Here is a 25811-nt window from a genome sequence, read left to right as displayed (position 1 = left end):
CCTACTATTTCAAACCTTGAAGCAGCAACACTTCAGCCTACTGGGTCAAGAAAACCTACTGCTCTCATACAGTATTTCCTCAGAAGCAAAATATTACTAATATTCAAATGTTTTACTTCAAATATGCTCAAAATAGACATAGCACCACTTACCGGTATGCAGGACTATTTTTCTGTGATGGATCTTGGACAGTTTTTATCAGCTGATTTATCAAGTCTTTGACTTTTTCTGTCAAAGGAAAAAAAAAAGAAAAAGAAAAAGGACAAAAATGATACACACATTGGTTTAAAATGCCAGCAAAATCAGTTTGTACATTACCACTTACAAATGAATTTAAAAACCATGAATATGAACAATTGCCAGTACTAACAATACTTACAAATACAAGCCGCAGTCTTAGCCAGGAACTACTCCAATCACTAAAATTAGCATTTTAAATCCCAATGCAAATTCTGCATTACCAATATACTCCCCAATACTGGCAAATCATCTGACACTACAAAGTTCAAAATGAAATCAATTGTTTACATGCCACAACAGCCATTAGGAAAATACTCCCATTTTCTCAAATGGATCTACTCACTCAATGCATATCCTTAAGAAATGTCATGCAAAATAACCAATTAAGAGACAGGCAAGTCGCAGAAAAACAGCAAGAAATTAAGGTTACTCATGATCTGTCCTCTTTTTGCAAATTTAGTAGGTAAACTACAAACACCAACTATGAGTACTAGCATCCTAGAGGGCTCAGTCTTAACACCATTTCATCTTTAAGCTGACAGCAAGCTCTTCCCATCACCTGCACATCATACAAAGATATTCTTGGCAAACACTCTCTTTGTCAGGCACCAGAAATACAGTACGACTAATCTCTTTAGCAAACAGCTGAAAAACATTTGAAAGTACAGTTGTGTATCTACTTACTACAAATGTAGACATCTAAATACCTTCATTGTTGCAGGAATAACCTTTGGAATTTCCTGTCCTTGAACCCGGTCATATTCCCAAATACCACAGATCCTGCCCCCAGGCACAGCGGACACCTTCTCCTTAGAGTTACCACACCAGGGTATAAAGGTGTCGTCAGCCAGCACTATTTAGAGGTCTTTCTAGCCTTCTGACACAAGTCACACTTTCACTGATGGCCAGGAGCAAGGTCCCCATAGTGAAAAGGGAAACTGAATAAGAGGGGGACCCAACTGCAGAAAATATCAGGGTACCCACTCAAATCCAACAACTTACTTGGAGAGAGGGCCAGAGGGAGATGACCGCTATTGCAACAGTGAAGACAATCTACATTTTTGGTAAGTAGACACTGCTGCAGTAAAAACCTTGAGAAGATGGGGCAAGGGAGAAGGGCCACTCCAGAGGCGAACCTTGCTCCAACCCTAGACGGTGCAGCCGGACTACACTGTTTGGAAAAGGTGTGCACCAAGGACAAGGTGGCTGCCTCAAGGATGCTGCTGGTAATTAATCCCCTCAAGCAAGCAGTAGTTTTAGCCCTAGCGGAACGTGCGCTACTGCTGACAGATGCCAGTTTTCCTCATGGTATGTATAGCAAAAGGTGACAGTTACCAATACAATTGGAAATAGTTTGCCAATAGGTTCACCATCTCTATTCTTTGCAAATGTCACAAAAAGTCAACTTTTCTAATGTTCCAAGTTCTGTATAAAAAAATCCAAGTTGTCAGTGCACATCCGTGGAAAGCAGGACTATTTCTCCTTTGTCTTGAGGAATAAGAAAGACAAGCAAATGAATGGCTTTAGTTCAAGGAAACGTTACAAACCATTTTAGGCATAAAGGAAGAGTTAAGTAGGCCAACAGTAAAACCTTTTCCAATGTTCCAAAGGAAAATGCTCAAGACAGAAAGTACAAGAGCTCACTTGAAGTACACTGTGTTAAACCAGATGCTGGTATCTGGAGACTGAGATGAACAGGAAGACCAGAAACACAAACTAGTGAATAAAAAGAGGATACTATAAAGCATTACATAGCTCTGCAAGAAAGACTGGCTGAAAAAGACAATTGACTTTTGTCGAGTTTGTTAAACTTGTGGGTGGACTACAAAGCATATACCCCATTTTGTGTCAATGCTTAGGACACAAAGGGGGAAAAAAGTAAAACAGCTTTTGTTCTCAATAATATTTGTATAAAACATTTTATGATATAAACTGCATGCTATATATACATCCGTTTTGTGTAGCCAGGGGTATATTAATTGTGGGAAACAGTCTTTTCATGGACTGATGTTCATGTTAAAGATATTACTTAGTTGTAATAAATATAGGCTTTTCAGTATAACAAGAGAAGGCTGGATAAAGGCAAGTTTAACGTTAATATGCTAGGTTAGGGCTGCTAGAGTGGGATGTAAAATTCTACTGCTTTTACATGTACAATTCTGACATTTTCTCTTTTTTCCAGGGGTGAATATCTACAGTAATGCTCTTTGCTTAAGCTATAAAAAAGTTATGTACTCACAACGTTCCATGTTTGCTGCACACAATCTCACTATCTTTCTTGCTGGCTGGGTTCAGAAAGTACAGCTGTGTACACTTTCCATAAATGTAGATGTTAGAGTGTATTCACTGTTGCAGTCATCACACTTGGGTAATCTGCCTGCAGGTATCCCTCAGTTGGCCTGAAAACCAGAGTCTTAGGATTTCTGCGTCGGATGCTGTCGCTTCTTCCATGACGTCAGGTTGTCAGGGGTATAAAACAGGCAGCCGATGCCATTACATCAGTTTTTCTTGTCCCAGATTTCAGGAGCCCCCCAAATAGGAAGCTAGTACATGGTGTGGACCACGACCAGTAGAAAGTAAATAACCCTGCCATAAAAAATAGCAATACAGAGGAGAGGTAGAAAGGAGAGAGAAAAACAGGGGGCTGGAGGGAAACTAGGACTGAAACAGAGAATACAAACTAACATCTACATTTATGGTAAGTGTACACAACTGTACTATGTTCTTCGTGTTTTACTGTTGCAGTCATCACACTTAGGTTGATTCTCAAAGCTGAAGAAGGGTGGAGGCATTCAAGAGGAGTTAGGGCTGGCTAGCAGGCCTTGCAAGACCACTGTAGCAAATCCAGCTCTGGATTAAAAAATAGGCAAGTGGTAATGCTTGGTGAAGGTGTGTACAGAACTCCAGGTTGCAACTTCCAGAATGTCCCTGGTAGGGACTCCCCTGAAAAATGCTGTAGAGGTGGAAGTAGCCCTAGTGGACTGTGTTCTGATCGGATGTGGGGTAGTAGCAGTAATGGATGCAGTATGCTATCCATTTGGAAATGGTATGCTTTGAAATGGCCTTGCCCTCTGACCCTGTAGCACAGCTGACTAGCAGGTGGTCATTTTCTGAACGGTTTAGTCCCGTCAAGGTAGAACCTCAGCTGTCTGTGCATGTTCGTGGAGTTCAGGATCCTCTCCCCTTTATTTTGAGGATTAGGGAAGAAGGTTGGCAAATGGATGGCTTGGTTTAGAGCCACTCTGAAGACCACATAAGGCATAAAAGATGGGTTAGTCCGGAGGGAAACCCTGTCAGCATGGAAAATAATTAAGGGTTCCACAGTCATTAGTGCCTGTAACTCTGACACTCTACTAGTAGAGGTTATGGCTAAAAGCAAGGCTGGTTTTCCAAGAAAGGAATTTCAACTCTGCTGAAGCTGCAAGTTCAAAAGAGAGTGTGAGCTTTTCCAGTACAAAGTTAAGGTCCCAGGCAGGGATGGGTGCTCTCCTAGGGGGGGGGGGGGTCTTAAGTTGTTAGCCCCTCTCAGAAATGGTTTGATGAGAGGGTGAGAGAACAGAGGTGGCTCAGTATTATAATGAGCCGAGATGGCAGAGGCATGAATCCTAATGGAGAAGGAGAGGCCTTTGTGGAGCAGCTCTGCTAGGTAGTCAAGGATTTGAGGTAAGGAGGGCACATCTGTGTCCTTTCCTTGAGACAGACTCCCAAGAGCAATATATCTTTTCCACTTCAGCATAGGATTTTCTAGTACTAGGCCTTCTGGCCACAAGAATGACGTCCAGCACCTGCTTTCTAAGGGTTGCTGGCGGAGTATTCAGGGGATAAGCCAGGCAGCAAGATTTAGGGTTTGCAGCTGTGGATGCAAAATCTGTCCTTCCTGCTGAGACAGCAGGGAAGGAGTCTGATGAAGGTGCCAGGGTGGCACTGTTGTCAGACAGCTAAGAGTGGGTACCAGTGTTGGCATAGCCAATCGGGGGCAATAAGAACTGCCTTGGGCTGTCCGGTCTGATCTTTAGTAGTACCTTTGAGAGGAGGGGCAGAAGGGAAGGCATAAATTGAGAGGTTTTCCCATTTGAAGAATAAGGCATCCACCTTCCAGGCCCTGCTGTGAGGGTTCCTGGTGAAAAATTCACTCAACTGGAAGTTTGAAGGTGTTGGGCTCCAATTTCCACTCATGTGGGTCCAGGAGATTTTTGCTTAAGTTGTCAGACAGTGAATGGTTTGCCTGGCAGGAACCAAGCTTTCAGATGCACTTGGTTGCTCAAGGCTGTGTTCCACAGGGCCATGGCTAACCTGCAGTGTGGGTAAGAATCGATCCCCCCCATTTATGTATCACATAACTGTGGTGTTGCCTGTTTTACCAGCAACTGTCCTGGAATGATGAGGTATTTGAAGGCTGTCAGAGCATACGCTACAGCTACCTTCTCTTTTTGACTGATGTGCTAGAAAATTTGTCCTGGGGTCCAATTTCCCTGAATGCATTTGCCTGATGCGTCTGCAGTCAGGGTTTGGGCAGCGAGGGGTTGAGTGAAAGGAAGTCCCTTGTTGTGGACACATGCTTCAGCCCACCAAAGGAACTCTGCCTTTAGACAAGAAATGATTGGAATGACTGTCTCCAGGTCCTGAGAATGTTTGCACCAAAGACTCCAGTACCACTGAAGTTTCCTCATATGCAGTCTTGCATATGGAATTAGCAGAATGCATGAGGCCATGAATCCCAAGGCTTGCAGTATTTGCCTGGCAGAAAGCAGGGATTTTGTGGCCAAATGTTTTGAAGTAAGTCACCAAATGAATTTGCTTCTCTGGCGTAAGGAAAGCCATCTGGGCAGTTGCCTTCAAGCTTGCACCCAGGAATGTAATGAGACAGTGCCAGTTGTGATTTCTTTTCGTTTATAGTGTACCCTAGACAAGTTAGAACCCTTTTTACAAACGCCAGATGTTTAAGAATGTCCTCGTGTCCTGTCTGAATTAAGACAATCATCCAAGTATGGATATATTTGAATATTTCTTTGCCTGCAAAATGCAATTACTGGAGCCAGACACTTTGTAAAGACCCTGGGTGCAGTAGATAAGCCAAAGGGCAGTGCAGAGAATTGATAATGCAAGTAGCCCACTTTGAAGTAGAGGTATCTTCTGCAAGATTCCCTGATTGGGATATGCAGGAATCTAGAGTTGCCAACCAGGCATCTTTGCCTAGCATAGAAAGTAACTGGTTAAGTGTCAGCATCTTTAATTTTGGGATGTCCAGAAAGGTGTTTAGAGTAGATAAGCCCAGAATTGGACGCCATGATTAGTCTTTTCTGGGTACCAGGAAAAGTCTTGAATAAAAACCTTGTCCCTTTTCTTCTTCTGGTACTAGCTGAATAGCCCCCATGATCATGAGGGAAAGTACTTGTTTCTTGGCCTCTGCCCACTGATTTGGGGGCAGGTCTGGCCATCCGTTTGGAATTGGCAACGTGTGGAAATGAAATCTGTAACCCTGGGATACTATATTTAAAACTCATTTGTCCTGGGTTATAAGTTGCCAGTTTTTTGCAAGTAGAGCCCGTTTTACCCCCAAAGGGGCGGCTAAAAGATAAGTGCTTTTTAAGTCTAAAGGGAAGTCAGAGGCTGCTTACCATAGAGAGGTGTCTTGTTTCCAGATTTGGAAGAGGAGGCACCCCACTGTTGGGTTCTGAAAGTCCCTTGGGGCTGAAACCAGGTGCCTTTGGAATGTCTGGGTTTGACTTGAGTGGCTCTCGAAGGAACTGGAAAGGACCAGTTCTTAGTAGGCCAGTGTCTACTAAATCTTGGAGGTTGTACTTGTAAGAAATCTTTTACAGTTTGCATAGATTTAGCTTCATCTTCCATCTTTTTCAGAACTTCTTCAGCCTTATTACCAAAGCAACGGTCCTGCTGTAAAGGAGCATCTAACAATTTTGCTTTAACACGATTTGGCAGATTTTGCTCTTTGAGCCAAGCATGCCTTCTTAGCACAGGCCCAGTTACAGCAGCCCTGCAAGAGGTCTCCAAAGAATCAAAACCACATTGCAAAATATGTTTTCCAACTTGTTCAGCTGAATGTAATAAATCCTGTAAGTCAGAAATCCACATCATTTTCTGTTTAAGCAGTCCCATGACATGCCAATATTTTAGCATACGAAATTGACAGTTTAAAGCTGACTGCCAGGGTTGCAGAAGTGCTGACCTTCTTACCATCTATCCAGCACCCTGGAATCTCAATCAGAAGGGGTAGGATCTTGAGCTGTAAAAGCCTCAATGCCCCTGGGACCCTGAGAAATGGTTTCAGGTTCTGCAACAGGATTTCTGAAAAGGAATTTGTGGGAGTCAAGAACCCTGTAGTATCTGTCTGGCTTACAAGGAGCCGGAGGCAGAGAATCAGGAGCCATACTAGATTCTGAAAAAACAACAATGTCTAGAACAGGAGGTATAGCCAAAGGCCAATGCTAAGGTAGAAGAAAATCCCCACGTCTCTTTTTAGATTCAGAAAAATCCTGACTTTCCCAGTGAAAATGTTCCCTTAAGGTATGCAAAGTTTCTCCAAAAGAAAAATCCTCAGGGGGAAAAGCAGATCTTCTGCATCAGAGTCCTCATAAGTAGGTACAGACTATTCCTGTTCATTAGAAGAATCAGAGGAAATAGAATGCTGTTCAGAAGATTCATAATCAATGTCTTGCCTAGGCTTCTTAGAAGGGGGGGGGGGGTTGGCTACCCCTGATCAGAGTAATTAAATCTTCAGCCATTTTGATAATTTTTTTTTTTAGGTATAGGGGCCTGCACAAGTGGCTCCGGCGTCAGTTTTTTAGGCATAGGTCAAGATTTTGGCCTTAGTTTTGAAGATGGTGTCAGTCTAATATACAAATGTGTAGGCCTGAAAACACCCTCAGAAGCCAGTGCCTGTACAGCGGCTCCAGAGCTATCCAATGTAGAGACATCCGTGGGTTCCATAACTGAAGCATCTCGCGGCATACAGAACTCAGAATGGGTCTCGGAGGCCTGTGAATCAGAAGTAGCAGGTACTGCGAAAGTGCCTCACTGAGTACCAGCGACTGGCTTAGAAGTGTTGTTGGCAATTTTGGACCTTAACAGCCTTTTTTTTTTTTTTTTTTAAAGATATTCCGGTAGTCCGATTGCTAACAGACGACATTTCTGGATAATTAAAGTGTGACCCAAAATATTTAGAAGCAAAAATGTACCGACGTTTGATAGTGCGTTGATTAAATAAAGCACAAAAGACAGCAAGGTACGTTGTAGTCAGGGCCTAGGCAAGGAATACAGTACAAATGAAAATCCTTGAGGTATTTGCTTCCCACAAGTAATGTAATTATTAACGTTTACTGACATCGGTAAGGAGCAAGAAAAAAAAAAAAAAGTTTCCCCAACGGGGTATTTGGCTTCTTAGTTGAAGACTTCGGATCTGAAACTAACGAAAATTTCAGGAGTCTGCCGACCGGCACTTGCAAACTGCTTCTGCTAAGGGCACCGCGCAGCAAGAAAGACTGATGTAATGGCGTCGGTTGCATGTTTTATACCCCTGACGTCATGGAAGAAGAGACAGCAACCGACACAGGACCCAAGACTTTGTTAATCAGGCCGACTGAGGGCAACCTGCCAGCAGATTACCCAAATGTAATGACTGCAAAAGTGAAACACAAAGAACATCCCACCTCCACCACTAGTCCTGTTACTAGTAGTGTCCCACAGGGCTTAGTACTGGGACACCTACTGTTTGGAATATACTTCTCTGAAGTCAAGGGAAATGTAGAGGGCCTTTGGCTGACTAAATATGCTGACAACTGCAAGCTGCAGGCAATTACAGAATCCTAGAAAGCTGCAATTATCCTCCAGGAGGGTCTGACAGATGATTAACTGGTACCAGAGCCAGGGCCTAAAATGCAGTGCAAAAAAAAAAAAAAAACGCATAATTATACCATTGGGAAGACTACCACCCCTGCAAAATATAAACACAGATAACACTTCATAAGAGTGAACCCAGGATCTGGCAACTCGGGTTTACAGTAACTTCAACATCGATCACCATGTTTTCACAGTGGTGAAAAAAAACAACCCTATGTGGTGCAACTTATAAGTAACAGCACAGCATCCAGATAAAGGATATCATAGTCCCACTAAACTCTGCCCTCAGAGCAATAAAATAAAGTAACACGCACCCTGTGGCATGTACCCGACTAGCCATTTAGAGCAGCAAGCACAGCCACAGCTGTTTCTCACTAAGAGCACCGGGTATAAATAGCATGTCCTGGGTGGACCACCTCAAAGTACTGTCCTTGTACGGTCTCCTGCAAACTACTGAGGGGCAACGTATGCCTAACCTACAAGGCATTCTCTGATCTAGCCATGATGAAGCAGTTACAACTTCACAAAACAGTATAAGAATTACCCAATTTAAAGCCTGACTTGAGGAACAAAACATGCTGGAGGAACAAGTATGTGTCTCAGAGATTACCCCCTCTCTGGAGTAGATTCCCCATTCATGTGCAGCAGCACTCTTCTCAGACTATGGAAACACAGTTTGGAACAAAGAATGGGAAATGAAAAGTTCACCCTAGTTTGTCACTTGTGTCCTTTACAGACAGAAGCAGCTTGTAGATGCCCCAATGCATAGGCATATACTAAAGTCCTTCTAGTCTGTGAGCATTAACAAATAGGAACATTGGGGCATGAATGGCTAGGTTTAAAAAGACTTTAGGGCCACTAGCCTAGTAACCTCAAATGATGTACTATCCCTGTTACAGCTGCAGGTAGTGCAGTTTTCCAGGGGGTCAATGTGAGGTCAGCAGGCTCAAACAGAGGTAGACTAAATTTTCCCCAAGACAAAGCAGAGAATCCAAGCAGAAGGTGTCTCTTTGGAAAAAAGTGGATGACACTTTCATGGTAAGGTCTGAAAACAGTGGGTGCATAAGCATGCACCGTAAAGGAGGACTTAAAAAGTACTTTGGAGAAAGCATATGAAATTCATTTGCCAAGTGGGGGGTGTACAGCGGTTCCCAGAGTTAGGAAAGACATTTCTAGCAACAGTTCTGCGTTAGAGATCCACCTCTTGCAGCAGTACCAAAGGCTTCTCTCTCCCTGGCCATGCTGAGGATCATGAAGAACCAGTGCTGAATGGGCCAGAAGGGTGGCATCAGAATCACACTGCCTATTCTTCCTGCACTTTTGAAGTACCCTGGGGATAACAGGTAGAGAAAGGAATGCAGAGAGAAATAGATCTGTTCGAGGGAAGGACAAGACATCAGTTCTTCAGGCCCAATTTGCTGGGGTCCTTGAGCAAAGTATTCTGCTTGGCCTGTTTTCTACTAAGACAAAGTTTTACATCTGGCACACCCCACTTGTGCAAAGGTCTGTTTTACATCCGGCACACCCCACTTGTGCAAAGGTCTGTGGAACACTGCCCATTTTAGCACCCATTCTTTCAGATCTACTACAGATTAGCAGAGTGCGCCTGCCAGGTTTTGTCCCTGGCAGGTACTGTGGATGGAGGTACTGTCCCATCCCATCACTGTGCCATCTTCCAAAGTTGCATGACCATCTAGCACAGAGGGTAGGAGCAAGTACCACCCACTTGCTGACACAACACATCCTTGCAGTACTGTCTGTTCAAGAGTGCACAATATCCATTTTATTGAATTGCCCCAAGAGCTTTCTGCACAGCCATTACTTTTTTCTAAACAGATGTGTTTCTTCATAAGTACACTGTCCCACCTGCCTTGGACCTTCATTTCCTCTGAACGGGCACCCCAGGAATGAATAGCATCATTGGTAGAAAGCACTTGGCATCCAGTATGGAATTTTGATGACAACAGCTCCTTCTTGAAGGAATTTGTTTCTCTCTCAGAAGGTGCCACTGGATCACTCTCAAATGTAATCTTGCCAAGAGTATCAAAGATGCAAGAGGCCAGTATCACAGAGTTCCAAGCTGCTCCCTGCCTACTACAGTATCCTGCTGCCTGATGGTCTGAAAATACCGGGTAAGAAACTCTTCTGAGGTAGGAAGGCTTAAGTTTGGAGGTGGGGGTATCTCAACACATGGATGTACAGGGGACTTGCTCTCAAATAAAACAAGTTTAACTTTTGCCAAAAAGTAATTTGTACAAATAATTTTTGGTTGGTGTACGCTGGCTGGAACTACCAAACATGAATTCAGGGAAACTACCCTGGTAGAGGGATGAATTTTCTTTTCAGCTCAAAGGTAAATTGGACTTCCAAGATGACTGCACACAGAGTAGCAGTTAAACTACCTCTCCCAGTTTGAAAATAAACTCAGAGAAGATACAGACTTTTTATGGCCAAATTTCAGTAACTGGCTAGCAAGTGTACTGCCTGGATGCCAGGAAAAAAAAAAAAAAAAGAAATGCATAGCACCTGGAAAAATCAGCAACATAAAGAGAAACATTGCCTGGGGAAAGTTCTGCAACTGTTAAACAATGCAACCTCCAGATGGGACTTCCAGTAACCTACAGGAAGATAAGACAATGGTGCAAAGACTTAAAATTAAACACTGACTGACTTTATCAACAAACAGCAAAAGGAAAGAAGCTTTCAACAGAAACTCAGATGAGCTGATAAAGCTGCAAAAATCAGAGGGTAAAAAAAGGCTGTCTGAACACAAAACTGCTCCAGAATAGATGGTTTCAAAAAACTAACAGATCCGAGGGTAAATTGCTGGCCAATTGGAAGATGTACCTAGTTCCAGACTGCTTGCCTGAATGAGGCAGTTGTCCAAATAAGGGTAATCTGGATGTCCTTTCCCATGCAAGGCATGAATATTCGGACCACACATTTGGTAAAAATTGTGGAAGCAACTGACTAGTCAAAGGGCAACATATAAATTTGATAGCGCCCCCCCTTACCTTGAAGGTACCAGCTGTATTCCTTCAATCGAGGGATGGAGAGGTAGGCATCCTTCAGGTCCTGACCAACCATTACTGCTTAGAGGAGAATTGGAGGGGGTGGGGGGAGCAAGAGCTTCTTGAGATGAGCATTTGGAATTTAAATAAAAAAGGAGGAACCTGTAACTCAGCAGTCCAAGATGGGCCTCCAGCATCTTTCTCAGGACCAGAAACAATTTCCTTCTTTTGGCTCTTTCAGGTTAGGGGTCGCCACAGTGCATCACCTGTCCATTCATGATTGGCAGTGGAGTTTTGCAGTGTCGAGTTGCTAGCCCGGCGCCCAAACTTCCACGGAAGGCGCACACATGCACATACTCGCATCTAGGGCTAATTTAGAGTGTCCAATCCACCTACAACATATCTTTGGGATGTGGGAGGAAACTGGAGCAGCCGGAGGAAACCCACACAACCACAGGGAGGACATGCAGACTCCACACAAGGCACCCCAGCCAAGAATCGAACAGGAGAACTTCTTGCTGTGAGGCAACACTAACCGCTGCACCACCATGGCCGAACTAAAATCATGTTCATATATCCTTTGGATGAACCAGTTCTGAGGACACAGTCATAAGATGTCTTAACTAGAGTCTGTGCCTCCCAGATGCGTTCATTTGGAACTGCTGGAATACCTTAAGCTTGGACAGGAGAATTGCATTTTATGCACCCAGAGTATGAGATACAGAACCCACATCACTTGAGTGATGGTTTGCAAGATGCTGTAAAAGAGGGAGAGTGTACCTCCCAACTTTGTGGATAGAGGACATGTAGGTGCTTTTTCTGGGTCATAGCTACTACAGCTGGGCTCCTGGGGCTGGATTTAAGACCAGCTTGCCATTTTCTGGGGTATTTATTCTTTTTGGGGCTTTCAATCTCATGGATTTGGACTAATGAAGAAAATGACTTCTTAGTAGAATACTTTCTACTGAATCACAGCTATGGAACATGCAGGAAACTGTCTGCATAGCCTTAGCCTTCTCCTACAGTCTCTTGAATGCTCTTCTGGCTTGGAGACCAAATAGAAATCGGGGGGGGGGGGGGGGTCTAGATTTCTGCTTTTATACGATTAGGAAGGGGCTGTTCCCTTAAGCCAGGCATGCCTCCTAATGACAGACCAAGCAGCAACTTGTCCTGCTTGATGCTTCTAAAACAAAGTGCGCTTGTCAACCTGGGAACTGGTGTTGAGATCCAACATCAATTTTAGGTGACAGGTCCTCCAACCTACCTCCCACACCTAACTTTAGTCAGTCCAGAGGAATTCCTGGAGGAAATTTAATCATAGAACACTAGCAGTTTAAGGATCTCATGGCCATAGCAGCTGAAGTGTAAACTTTTTGCCAAATTCAGTCTCTCTCTACTTTCACTAACTGGCAAAGGATTCTTGAACACTGGCACTTTGCTACCTTGGTCCCAGAGAACTTGGGATCGGCAACAGGATTCCTATACAGATGTTTATGGGAGTCCAGGTCTTCACAGACCCAATCAGGTTTTCCGGGGGCAGAGGGCTGGAAATTAAGACTGCAGGGATGCATCTTGGGTCACATCATCCACTATATCCTAGAAGGGAGAAACGGAAAGGGGCCTGTGCTCAAGCAGGTCAAGAAACCGCATGACACTTCTTGGACAGAGGGCAATCCTGAACCTTCCAACTGAAAGAATCTCCCATCCTGTGTAGTATCTTTCCAAAGGAGAGGTCCTCATGTAGCAAGTCTGACAGACTCTTCTGGCTTGCAGAAGACCTATGACCCTGAGACTAGCTGGTCAAAATATGTCCGGGAGGAGTCTTTTTGTAGAAGAATCCAGGAGCACTGCACTTGTAAGGCTCCAGCTGTCTAATCCTGAGAATTCCTTCACTTCAACTAGTCAGAAAAAAAAATCATCCAGATAGACCTAGGAGAGGGTCAAAGGGCTAAGCAGCAGAGGCCAGGCAAGTTGCAGCAAAATTATTAGGTTTTTGTCTTGGGCAATCTACTGGCTGGGGCAGGCACAGGTTGGACCTGGCCGCCAGTGATCTTCTCGCAAAAGATAGTAGTAGGAGGGCAACACCCACCCCCATCATGGTAACCAACAGGAGAGGTAGAAGCTAGTGCAACAAGCTTCTCTGGACCCATTCGACATCTGTGCAAACCTGACAAGCGGATACTGATAGTGCTGACATGGCGTCCTCCATAGGGTCTCACCAGAGGTTTCAGTAGCACTCTTGGTCGAAGGGGGGGCTGTGATAGCACTTCTCCAAACATTCAAGCATGGGAAGGCTATATGAAACATATGCCGTCATTCATCTCGGGCTACATTCTCTTTTGCATGCTTCTCCTTCCACCCATGTAGGAGAACTACCACAGACCCAACTGATACCATGGTATGCAAAGGACAGATGCTCTTTTTCCCTAAAATGCTTTTGTATAGACTTGGCCATAATTGTCCTTGACAAGCTGTTCTCAGACATCAGGCTAAACAGAGCGAAAGTACCAGTGGTAGATTTACATTCCACCCTTAGATACACATTAGACTCAGATATTCAAGTCACAAACAAAAAAAATAACAGTTCCCCCCAAAGGGGTACTTGGCTTTTGTTGCTCCATCTCTGGCTTTGGAATAATCTATGTACCAACAATGCTAGGTGCTTCCAACTCAGACAAGAAAAAACTTGTGGAAATGATTCCTGCCAATGGCTCTTTATACACCAATGTGCTGACAGGTGGGTTTCCTTTCTGTATGGAAGGAAAAATCTAGACTCTGGTATTTGGGTTGGCCATTAGCTTCCAGGGAAGAAAATTCCCCAACAGTTACTAATGCAACAGCGAAACAAAAACATCTGGCGATCAACTGTAAGGAATAGTGGTGTAAAAAAAAAAACAAACAAACTTACCATTACCTTAGATGTCCTACTCTTCCATGTTGCAGTATTCATGACAGTAGTGAGGTGGCTGCCTGCAGCACCGGACATCCAGCCCGTATACCAAAGTCTTAGGATAGGGGGTACATGCGATGTTGCATGTCAGAGCCATAAACCATCGTTTGCAAAATGTGACGTCTGCATGTACCCAACCCAGAACTGACTGCTGCATACAGTAGTTCCCCTAGGATGCTAAAAAAGGAAGCTTTTCAGACCCACATATACCACCGGTCAAGTATATTTTAGAGATATGTTGAAGCTGCTGTTGTGCCCCAGTTGGATGCCAAGGAAGCAAGGGAAATCCCACACAAGAAAGGATAAACCAATGAAAGAGCGGGTGGGGAGAATGAATACTGCAACATAGAAGAGGAGGACATCTAAGGTTATCGGAAGTTTATGCACAACTTTTCCATGTCCTTCTATTCTCATGTTACATTATTCATAACAGTATGGGGAGTACCAAAGTTTTAGGTAGGAGCCTGGGAAGCAGGGTCGATGAGACCCTGTAAAACTGACCTTGCAAACCCAGCTCTGGCTCTAGAAATCAGATCTAGTTTGCAATGCTTGGCGAAAATATGTACAGAAGACCAAGTGGCTGCTTCCAGAATGGAAGCATAGTCAACACCCATAAAAAAGGCTACTGAAGATGCAGCTGCTCTAGTAGAGTGAACTCGCACATTGGAATTCTTTTCCATGAAAGGAATAGCAAAAAGAAATTGCCTTAGAAATCCACGAGGTGATTGTTTAGACACTGCCTTCCCCAAGACCCTAGGGTGAAGAGACAAAAAGCTGGTTAGACTTTCTAATGGATTTGGTCTTGTCCAGGTAATACCCTAGTTGTTTATGAACATCTAAGGAATGCAAAGTTCTGAGGTTGAGGGAAGAAAGCAGGTAGATTAACTGTCTGATTCAAGGAGAGCTCATTAACCACCTTATGCATGAAAGAAGGGCTGGTCCTGAGGAATACCCTCTCTCTATGGAAGACAAGGTAAGGAGGAGTGGCCATAAGAGCTTGGATTTCCAAGACTCTGACAGATGTAAAGGCCCACTAGCAGTACTGTTTTCCAAGTACATAGTTTAAGAGATGCTGAGTGGGGCTGGTTCAAATGGAGGCAGTGTGAGTTTTTCTAGCACAAAATGAAGATCTCATTCTGGAGGGATAGGTCTACGAGTGGGTCCGATAGGAAGAACCCCTTTTTATGAAGAGCTTTAAACCCAATCTGGATGCCAAAGGAGGTAGCAAACGAAGGCAGGTGGAGATTGCCAGTAGAAACTCAATTAAGAAAGGACCATGGGTACTGGGACAAGAAAAGAGTCCAGTTGGTTCTTAAACCACCACCTGGAGAATCTTTTCCATTTTGATACACAATTTCTCCTGGTACTAGGTGTCTGAAGGGGATCAAAATTTTATCACCCATAGGATCAGTTTGAGGTTGAGCACTTGAGAGTGGATGAGGGACCCCCTTGTCTTGTGTGAGTAGGTCAAATTGGTGAGGTAACTTGTGGCGATTGCCCTTGGCTAATAGGTAGAGTAAGGGAAACCAATGCTGTCTTGGTCAAAAGGGGGGGGGGGTCCACCAGCAGGACTTTTTGGTTTGTCCCTCTGAATCTTCAGGACGACTTTTTGAATCAGTGAGAATGGGGGGAAGCATAAAGAGATATTGCCGCCCATTAAAAAAAAGAAGGCATCCACCTTCCAAACCCATGGATGTGGGTTTCTGGTGCAAAACAGAGGCATCTGCCTGTTCTGGGAGGAGGCAAACAGATCTGCCTGTGGAATACCCCCACATCTGAATAAGATCCAACACCACTTCCCTGTGGAGCATCCATTCGTGAGAGGGTGCAGAGGGGTTCTGCTGAGGGTTTCTGCCATCACATTCTCTGGTGAAGGAATGTATACAGCTTGCAGATGAATGTGTAGATTTAAAATACACCACTTAGCCAATGAAAAAACTGCACACTGAGGAAACTGAAGAAATACTTTAATAAAAATACTCTAGCGCCTCGGCAAAACACAGCCTTCTTGTAGTTAATACAAACAATGAAAAAACACACTTCTTAAATACATAAACCCAATAAAATCAAATGCCCAATAAACCAATTAAATTGATCAAATCACAGAAGGGCTTTCCCATTACATTCCTTATTCAAGCCCCTAGGACCAAGAGTATCAAATTTAAGAATGAAAATGTCTCTCTAAAGTGCAATGAAAGTGTGTCTGAAGTGCAATCTATTTTTAAGAGCAAAGTACAGTTTTGTACCTACCATAAATGTAGATGTCCGAACTGGATAGCATCTGCAGTCATAACAACTGGGTTGTCCTGTCGTCAGGCAGCCCTTCAGTCGGCCGGATTCCAAAGTCCGGGTCCGGCTTCGGCTGATGTCGCACTTCATCCGACGTCATCTCTGTTGGTCTTCGGGTATAAAGGCATCAGCCGACGCCATTTTCCTCAGTGTTTCTTGCCCCAGATGCCAGTAGCCCTCTTGAAGGCTAAAATTTGGATACATGCCAATGTTTCCAAAAAGATATAGGTAAACACAAAAATAAGCATGTATGTACATATATACAAACAAATACACCATAAAAGACTCCCCCCCCACCAGCTAGCTATTAGGAGGGTAAACACCCTAGGAGTACCACAGAGGGGAAGGAGGGAGGGTAATCCTGACTGCAGATGCTATCCAGTTCGGACATCTACATTTATGGTAGGTACAAAACTGTACTAAGTCCTTCATGGATGCATCTGCAGTCATAACAACTGGGTAGAATACCATAGCCAACTAGCGGAGGAGGATAAAAGTAGATTATGGTGTGTTTAGGATCCCTTGCAGTACAGCAGTGGCAAACCCTGCTCGGGATCTGGAATATAGAGGCAAATTATAATGCTTGGCAAATGTATGCACGGAGGTCCAAGTAGCCGCCTCAATAATGTCTTTGGTTGCCACTCCTCGTAAGAAGGCTGTGGTAGTGGCTGTTGCCCTTGTAGAATGAGGTCTTATGTTCTGTGGAATTGGTTTTCCATGGAAGGAGTAACAGAATCATATGCAATTTCCTATCCATTTGGAGATTGTCTGTTTGGAAATAGCTTTTCCTTCCCTTCCTGTTGCATAGGCTACAAAAAGTTGGTCAGTCTTTCTGCTACTTTTTGTTCTGTCCAAGTAGTAGCGTAGCTGTCTATGTACATCCAAGGTATGCAGTATTCTTTCCCCTCTGTTTTGTGGGTTGGGAAAGAAGGTAGGTAGGTGGATTGCCTGGTTTAAAGACACTCTGGATACCACCTTAGGCATAAATGTAGGATTAGTCCTCATGGACACTATCTTGGTGGAAGATTAGGAAGGGTTGCACTACCATTAAGGCCTGTAGTTCTGAAACCCTCCTTGTTGAAGTAATTGCCAGTAGGAAAGCAGTTTTCCATGACAGGTGTTGTAGGTCTGCTGTTGCTGCTGGTTCAAAGGGTGATAGTGTCAACTTTTCTAGCACAAAGTTTAAGTCCCAAGCTGGTAATGGTGGTTTCCTTGGAGGTTTTACATTCTTGATTCCTCTGAGAAACTGTCTGAGCAAAGGGTGCGAAAAAACAGGTGGATCAAAGCTGTATTCTGCTGAAATAGCTGATGCATGTATCTTGATGGAGGAGTAGGACAGGCCTGAATGAAGAAGTTCGGCCAGATACTCCAGAATGTTAGGCATATCTATGTTTGACACATCTTTTCCTCTTTCAGTACTCCAAATGACAAACCTTTTCCATTTTCCAGCATAGTTCCTTCTTGTTGAAGGTCTGCGTGCTTCAAGAATAATGTCTTTAACTCTTTGGGAAAGTTCTGGATTAGTTGCTGCTATGTGATGTTCCATGCAGTCAGTTGCAACATTTTTAGGTTTGGATGTATGATGCTGTAGTTGTTCTGAGTTAACATCAAAGGCATCAGGGGTATTGGCCACATATTGTTCCGAGACATGCTCCTCAGCAGTGGGTACCAGTGTTGTCTTGGCCAGTTTGGAGCTATCAGGATTATCCTTGGACGTTCTTCCTTGATTTTTAGTAGTACTTTGTGTATCAAGGGAAGAGGTGGGAATGCATATGCTGTTAGGCCTTTCCAGCTGAAGGAGAGCGAATCCACTTTCCATGCTAGTGGGTGGAATGTCCTTGTGCAGAATTTTTTGAGCTGGTGATTGAGAGGTGATGCGAATAGATCTATCTGAGGCATTCCCCATTTCTTTGAGATGGTCTTGAAGATGTCCGGGTGCAGCTTCCATTCGTGGGCATCCGATGTGGTTCTGCTTAATATATCTGCTAGAGTATTTTCTTTTCCCGGTACAAATATTGCTTGTAACTGGATGTTGTAGCTGAGTGCCAGGGTCCAGAGCTCCAAAGTCATTCTGCATAGGGGGTATGAATGAGTGCCTCCCTGTTTGTTGATGTACCACATGACTGTGGTGTTGTCTGTCCTTATCATCAACTGGCCCTCTTTGAGAAATGGTCTGAACACTTGGATTGCCAGTTTTACTGCCAGCATTTCTTTTAGGTTGATGTGCAGGTGAAGTTGATCCTGTGTCCACAATCCTTGCACGCATTTGTCCAGCATGTGGGCCCCCCATCCTAGGTCTGAAGCGTCTGTTGTGATGGTCTGGCTTGCTTGACATCTGCGAAAGGGTAGGCCTGGGTTTGACTGGCATGCCTGAGCCCACCATAGGAACTCCTGTTTTAAGCATGGAATTAGTGGGATTTCTGTTTCTAGGCTGTGTCTGTGTTGGGACCATAAATTCTTTAGGTACCACTGTAGTTTTCTCATATGTAGTCTGGCAAATGGGACCAAGATTATGCATGATGCCATGAAGCCCAAGGCCTGCAGTACTTTTCTTGCTGTTAACTTGTTCAGTTTTGTTAGTGCCAAGAAGTAAAGAGGGAGTTCTTTTGTTTTTCTGTAGTTAGGAATGCCATTTGTCTTACTGTGTCCAATTCAGCCCAAGAATGTCCTTGTTTGGGATGGTATCAGCCTTGACTTTTGTAAATTGACTGTGTATCCCAGTGCTTGTAGCAAGTAAATGACCCTTTGTAAATCTGTTGTCAGCTTGCTTTTGTTGTCCCCTTGTAGCAGGCAGTCGTCCAGGTATGGGTAAATTTGGATTCCCTGTAGTCTGCAATGGGCGATTACTGATGCCAGGCATTTTGTGAATACTCTGGGCAGTAGATAAGCCAAAGGGCAATGCTGAGAATTGATAGTGCTCTGATCCTGCAAGAAATCTGAGGTATCTTCTGCAGATTGGTCGAATGGGGACGTGCAGGTATGCCTCCTTGAGATCTAGAGTTACCAGCCAACACTCCTTGCCCAGCATGGGAAGAAGTTGCTGTAGGGTCAGCATTTTGAATTTTGGGACAATGATGTATGTATTTAAGGTGGACAGGTCGAGAATTGGTCTCCAACTTTTTCCTTTCTTGGAACTAGGAATAGTCTGGAGTAGAACCCCTTTCCTTGCTCTGCTGTTGGCACTCTTTCCACAGCTCTCATGTTTGCTAACTCCATTATCTGTTGTAGAGCCTCTGTTTGTTGATTGGGAGGTAGATTTGGCATTCCTCTTTGACTGGTAAAGTGTGGAAGTGGAACCGTAACCTTGATCTATGGTTTGTAAAATCCACTTGTCTTTTGTTATGTAGTGCCAGTTCTTTGAAAATAAGGTTAACTTTCCGCCTAGAGGAGCTGCTATTTGTTCCCTGGTAGGCGGATTTAGGGTTAAGTCACTGTGGCTGTGTTGATGTAGTGGCAGTGGTTGTGTCTGTGCCTCTGTTGTTACCTTGCCACTGTCGTCCTCTGTAGGCACCTCCTCTGGATTGGTTTCTGCCTCTGGAACGTCTATTCCTGCCCCTTTGAGATCTTGTGGAGTCAGGAAAGGACCAATTTTGGCAGGCCAGTTCCTGCTAAACCTTGGGGTTGAACCTGCAAGAAATCTTTAACCGTTTGAACAGATTTTGCCTTTTCTTCCATTTTCTTCATAACCTGCTGGGCAGGTGTACCAAACAAACTTGTCTTATCCATAGGAGCATCTAGCAACTTAGCTTTAACATGGTCCGGTAAAGCTTGCTCCTTTAGCCATGCATGCCTTCTTATCACTGTGCCAGTCATGGCTGATCTAAATGAAGCCTCCAGTGCATCATAGCCACATTTTAAGGAATGGTTACTAACCTGTTGTATGTTATTTACCATTTCTAATACATATTTCTTATCAAGGGATTCATCAGTGGTTAGCTTTTTAGTTAACTGATCAAGCATAAACTCTTGGTATTGTATCATGTGAAACTGACAGTTTAAAGCTCTAAGCTGAGAGAGTAGCTGAAGTGTAGACCTTTTTACCCCATCTGTCTAATGGCCTTGCTTCCCTTTCAGAAGGAATAGGGTTTTTAGCTATGGTCGCGGCTACTGCCTTGGGACCCTGGGATATAGTTTCGGGGTCTGCAAGTGGGGCCTTGTAAAGGTGGTGATGAGTATCTGGCACCCTGTAAAATCTGTCTGGTTTGGCAGGGGCTGGGGGTAAAGAATCTGGAGCGGAGCAGACATCATTGAAAGCATCATCCACCACAGAGAGAACAGGAGGTATAGCTAAGGGCCTGTGCTGTGGAAGGTGCAGAAAGGTCCTAAGTCTTTTTCTGGAGTCTGAAAAATCCTGTTGCTGCCATTGGAACTGCTCTCGCATGGCATGTAAGGTTTCCCCAAAGGAGAATTCTTCTGGTGGGGAAGCAGCTGGAATGGATTCTTCAGCATCAGAATCTTCAAAATTGGAGAAAGGAGCCTCTGGCTGGTCAGTTATGTCTGATTCATCAGCAGAATCATCAAAGGACACTGGCTCAGGGGGCTCTGCCCTAGGTCTCTTGTCTGGGGGCTGAGAGGCCCTGTCTGGGTGAGATTGAGATCCTCTAATTAAGGAAATTAAATCTTCTGCCAAAGTAAGCATTTGAGAACTAGAAGAGGGCCTGGTTGTGGGGGGTTTAACAGGCACTGTTTTGGTAGTCTTGGCTGCTTTAGCCCTGGCAAAGGCCTTAATGGACATGGCTGCTGGAGGCCTAGCAGCACCACGTGCTGGGGTATAGACATCCAAGGGGATGGTGTCTGATAAGTCAGTGGCAACCACCGTAGTGGATAAAATTTCTGAGGCCGATTCAAGAGTGGTAGCAAGGGCCTCAGTTGTAGAGATAGATTCAGCTGTACTTTGATCAGTTTTCTCGGTTTCGGCCGAAACCGAGACACTCACGGTTTGCTTAACCATGGTTTCGGCCGAAACCGCGGACCGCGAGTGTCGGTCTTTATCTTTGCGTTTTTTGGCAGATTGAGTAGTCGGAGGATCCGACGGCATAATGTACGCAAAATCAGAACCGAAAAACTGTTCTGCAAACTCCGACCGACGCCTAAGCGTTCGTCGGTTGAAAGAAGCACAGGCCGAACAGGCTGCTACGTCGTGGGCTGGGCCTAAACAAGGCAGACAATAAGAGTGGAAATCTTTATGAGGTATTTGTTTCCCACAGGTTAAACAATTATTAACTTTTTCTGACATCGGCTGAGACAAGAAAGAGTCCCCAACGGGGTACTTAGCTTTAGAAGTCTTCGAAGCAGTATTCGGTAGAAGTAATCTCTGGATCCGACCGACCGGCACTTGCGAACAGCTTCTGCTTCGGGCGCCACGCGGCAAGAAAGACTGGGGAAAATGGCGTCGGCTGATGCCTTTATACCCGAAGACCAACAGAGATGACGTCGGATGAAGTGCGACATCAGCCGAAGCCGGACCCGGACTTTGGAATCCGGCCAACTGAAGGGCTGCCTGACGACAGGACAACCCAGTTATTATGACTGCAGATGCATCCATGAAGGACATCATCATCTTTCTCAATAACTTGCTCCAAAACACGTCTTTAAATCAGCAAATACCCCCCCAATGAATCAAGTTAAAAGTGTAAATATACTAGGTTCAACATTTTTAAAATCTCTAATATGCTCCTGCAGTCTTAATTTGAAAAGTCTTAGTTTCACCTATATAAAAAAAGACTGCAGGAGCACGAGATTGCATAAATTACCCCTTTCATATTACATCCGTAAGAATTTAAGGGGCAAAGCTAACCATTAACTTTCTCAAAAGACCTTAACACATACTTGCACATAGAGCATGTGCCACAAGAGCATGTGCCACAAGAACAGTACCACATAAACCTCTAACTACCTATATTCTCACTTGGTGCTCACAAAAATTATGTACAACCATGTCCTTAACATTTCTCCCTTTTTTGTATGATATAAGGGGGGTATCTATACAAATTTTACCACAATTTCTACCTTTGAGGAGAAAGGCCCAGTAGTATTTAATTATATTTACTACTTCTTGACTAAAAATATTACAACTTATAACAAAATATAAAATTTCCTATCACCACTATTAACTAACTCGTTTACCCTTCTTTTGGCTTTTTCCCAGTTAGGGGTCGCCACAGCAGATCACATGTCCGCTCAAGATTGGCAGTGGAGTTTTACAGTGTCTAGTTGCCAGCCCGGCGCCCAACCTAAAATTATCATTTCTATCAATTATTCTACCCTCCTATATGGAGCAAGTAACTTTAATGACTTACTATCAAATCCTTATTAAAACCTTTGTTTAAAAGCAATACTTATCTAACATTTCATTCTGTAGCACTTCAGGGTCACTACACAACCTACTCACTCCCAATAATTCATTATATGTCAAAGCATAAAGTACATGTGAAGGATAACAGGCGTTAGTCAAGAAAATATGCAATGTCATTAAACTTCATGAATTTTAGTATTCACCTTATTGTCACGGATGTCTAATACCAGGGCCAAAAGAAGTAAACCTTTCCTCTTTGTAATCCATCAAAATCGTAAACCAAAATGGTTATCAAAGTCTCTAATAAAAGACTACTAGATTTTCACCTGTTTTACATAAAAAATAAAGTCATCAATAAATCAGGCATAAAAAATCCATTCTAGATAAAAAATCAATTTTTTTAAATAAAACCCATTACTAGGTTGGCATACATGGGTGCAAAATATGCACCCATGGCCGTACCCTGTAACTGATGGTAAATGCAACGGTTAAACTCAATTATTGGTCAAACAAAAATGTAACAATTCAGTAACAATTACTCATACGACTATAGTGTGTAGTTTTGCCTTTAAGGATTTAATATGAATTGCCAAGGTGCAAAGTGGATAGGACCTTGTCTCTCCCTGCTTGTCAATATACCACAGAACAGTCATACTGTCTGCAACTACCTTCAAGGTGCCTGGTAGAAGAATTTGTTGGAATGTTTGTAGTGCCAAGAGAAGGGCCCTCAGTTCTTTTGATACTGATGTGGTTCCTTTGTCTCTGGGTGGACCACTCTCCCTGAACTTTGTTCTGGTTGCTGTTTTCCAACAGCTCCCCAACCCAGATCAGACGCATCTGTGTAGAGGTGTTGTGAAGGTGGAGGGATCTGCAACAGCATCCCCTGATTGAGGTTGATGGATGAAATCCACCATGTCAGCTCCTATTCAAGCATAGGAGAAGAGGGAGCGTAACATTCAGAGGACTGGAGTGTTGGTTCCACAAATTCTTCCAAGACCCATTGGAACTCTCTCATATGCAGCCTGCCAAAGAGAAGTAGGGGAATTAAGAATGCCATGTGACAGAGGGCCTCAGAAATTCCCTGACTGAGATGGATTGGAGGGAAAGGAGAGACTGGAAGTAATGTGTGAGGGCTTCCACCTTTTGGCAGGGGATGAAAGCTACCACCCTGTCTGTTCTTAAGTCTGCATCCTAAGACAAGGTTTTGGATAGGTGTCATTTGGGAATTATGTTGGTTCACTGTTAAAACCCTAGGTCTGCCAAGGTCTTGCACACCATGTGTAGGTGATGGCAAAGGAAGTGGTAGTTCAGGCGCAGGATTACTAGGTCGGCTCGGTAGGAATATATTTGTATGCCCTGCACTCTGCAATGAGCAATAACTGGAGCTTGACATTTTGTGAATATTCTTGGAGCTGTAGAGCGCCCACATGGCAGTACAGAAAACTGAAAATATAAGGAACTTCCTGAAAATTGTAGGAATTTCCTGTAGCTGTGGTGAATGTGGATATGAAGGTAGACATTACCTCAGATCCAGGGATACCATGAAGGCTTGGTTGGGGTTAAGATGTTGCAAGATGAACATCTTGAAGGTAGCCACCTTGAGCAAAAGACTGAGGATAGACAAGTCCAGAAAACATTCTGTAGTAAAATTGTCTGAACCGGAGGAACTTTTTCTATTGTGCTCAGAGATAGGAGATGATCCATAATTGGAGGAAAAAGGTAAACTGGCTTGAAGGGACCCTTGGAAAGGGGGGGGGATTGCCCACCAAGTCATAAACCCTTTTTAGATGATGGAAAGGACCAAAGTTTAAGGTGATTTTCTGCCAGGAAGCTAGCGAAAGGGTTAGGGGGGGGGGGGTAAAGGATTTGTCACAGTGGAAGAGCTCTGTTTGCATCAGGCTGCCTCCGAAAGGGAGTAGGGGTACAGCTGGAAGAGGGTCTAGGAGTGGTTCGCTTCCTAGGGTGTCACAGTCTTTTAGATTGTGGTGCAATACAGTGAGAAGACTGCCTCCTTACAAAACTAGTCCTTTGTGGGTAGTTCCTGTGGTATCTTTGAAAGGATAGGACAAGAAAATGTTTTAAATTTTGCAACTCCTTTCCCTTTTCTTGGAGAAATTTAAGGAGCTCTGCTGAAGCAGAGCTCATAAAAGGGCCTTATCAAGTGGTGCATCCAGTAATTTAGCTTGTATACCCAGGAGTAGGGGCTGGAGTCTCACCAAGGAGTACCTTCTCAGGACAGAGTCCTATGTTGCAGATTTGGCTGATGCTTCTATACAATCATAACTTCACTTGATAGAATGCCTGGTCACCAGAGAGGCAGTAGAGAGCAGGGCAGAAAGCTGCGACTTAGGAGAACCTGCTAAATCCGGCATTAGTGCAGAGGGCTTGGAAAGGGAATCTAGAACAAACCATATGGGTTTGATAATTAATAGCTCTAATAGCTAGTGTGGAAGAACAAACATTCTTCTCCTGCCTGTCCATGAATTTTCTATCCTTATCTGTAGGGAATAGAAAAGCGGAAGGTAGCTGTCTTGAGGATTTAACTGCCGTCACAGCAATGACTGCTGGGTCTTGCGGGGGGGGGGGGGGGGGGGGCCTTGAACAAGAACTGTACCTCCAGGGGGACATTATAAAATCTATCAGGTCATTACAAGCTGGGAGCTGAGAATCTGTAGTCTCAGAAACATCAGAGACCTGCCATTTAAAATGCTCTCTCACAAGTGTAATGGTGTCCCCAAAGGAGAATTCTTCCCCAAGAGAATCGGGACTAATGCTGTCCTCCTCCTCAGGAGTAGCCAAGTCCTTGGGAGACTCAAGTTTGGAACAGTAAGTCAGGAATTCATCAGAAGAGGGTTCTTCCTCAGACTCCTCCAAAGCCTGCACAGACAGTAGGGCTGGTTGGGACACCAGAGACTGAAGATCTGGGAAAAGGCTTCCCATCCAGGTGCTGGTTCTGTGTTTTTCTTTTTGTTTCCTTTTAGGAGAAATAGTAAGAGCAGTTGGTTTGGGAGCAGACGACAGGGTGGATGTTAAGGTGGTAGTAGGCCCCTCTGGTGCCAGGAGCAGTGGCTCCCCCTCGCCGTCAGGGCCTGATAGCTGATCAACCCCAGCTAACGTACTCTGGGTTTCAGCTGAACCAGCTTCCACCACAGTTCCCGGTTCCAGTGGT

The 25811-nt window shown here is 44.1% G+C and overlaps 1 protein-coding gene across 5 annotated transcripts in view; it reads right to left on the bottom strand.

Annotated features, from left to right (window-relative positions):
- Positions 1 to 25811, bottom strand: part of SUGP2 (SURP and G-patch domain containing 2) — a 946851-nt gene that overhangs the window by 805721 nt on the left and 115319 nt on the right. For all 5 annotated transcript variants that reach the window (XM_044053944.1, XM_044053942.1, XM_044053940.1 and 2 more), the window contains exon 3: positions 153 to 228. In XM_044053944.1, coding sequence (XP_043909879.1) covers positions 153 to 228 — 76 coding nt within the window. The remainder of the gene's footprint in view (positions 1 to 152; positions 229 to 25811) is intronic.

This window comes from Protopterus annectens, chromosome 13.part0 (assembly GCF_019279795.1).
Source record: "Protopterus annectens isolate FY-2018-M chromosome 13.part0, PAN1.0, whole genome shotgun sequence".
Classification (NCBI taxonomy): domain Eukaryota; kingdom Metazoa; phylum Chordata; order Ceratodontiformes; family Protopteridae; genus Protopterus; species Protopterus annectens.
The sequence above is the reverse complement of the archived record's forward strand: the minus strand, read 5'-3'. Positions and strand labels throughout refer to the sequence as shown.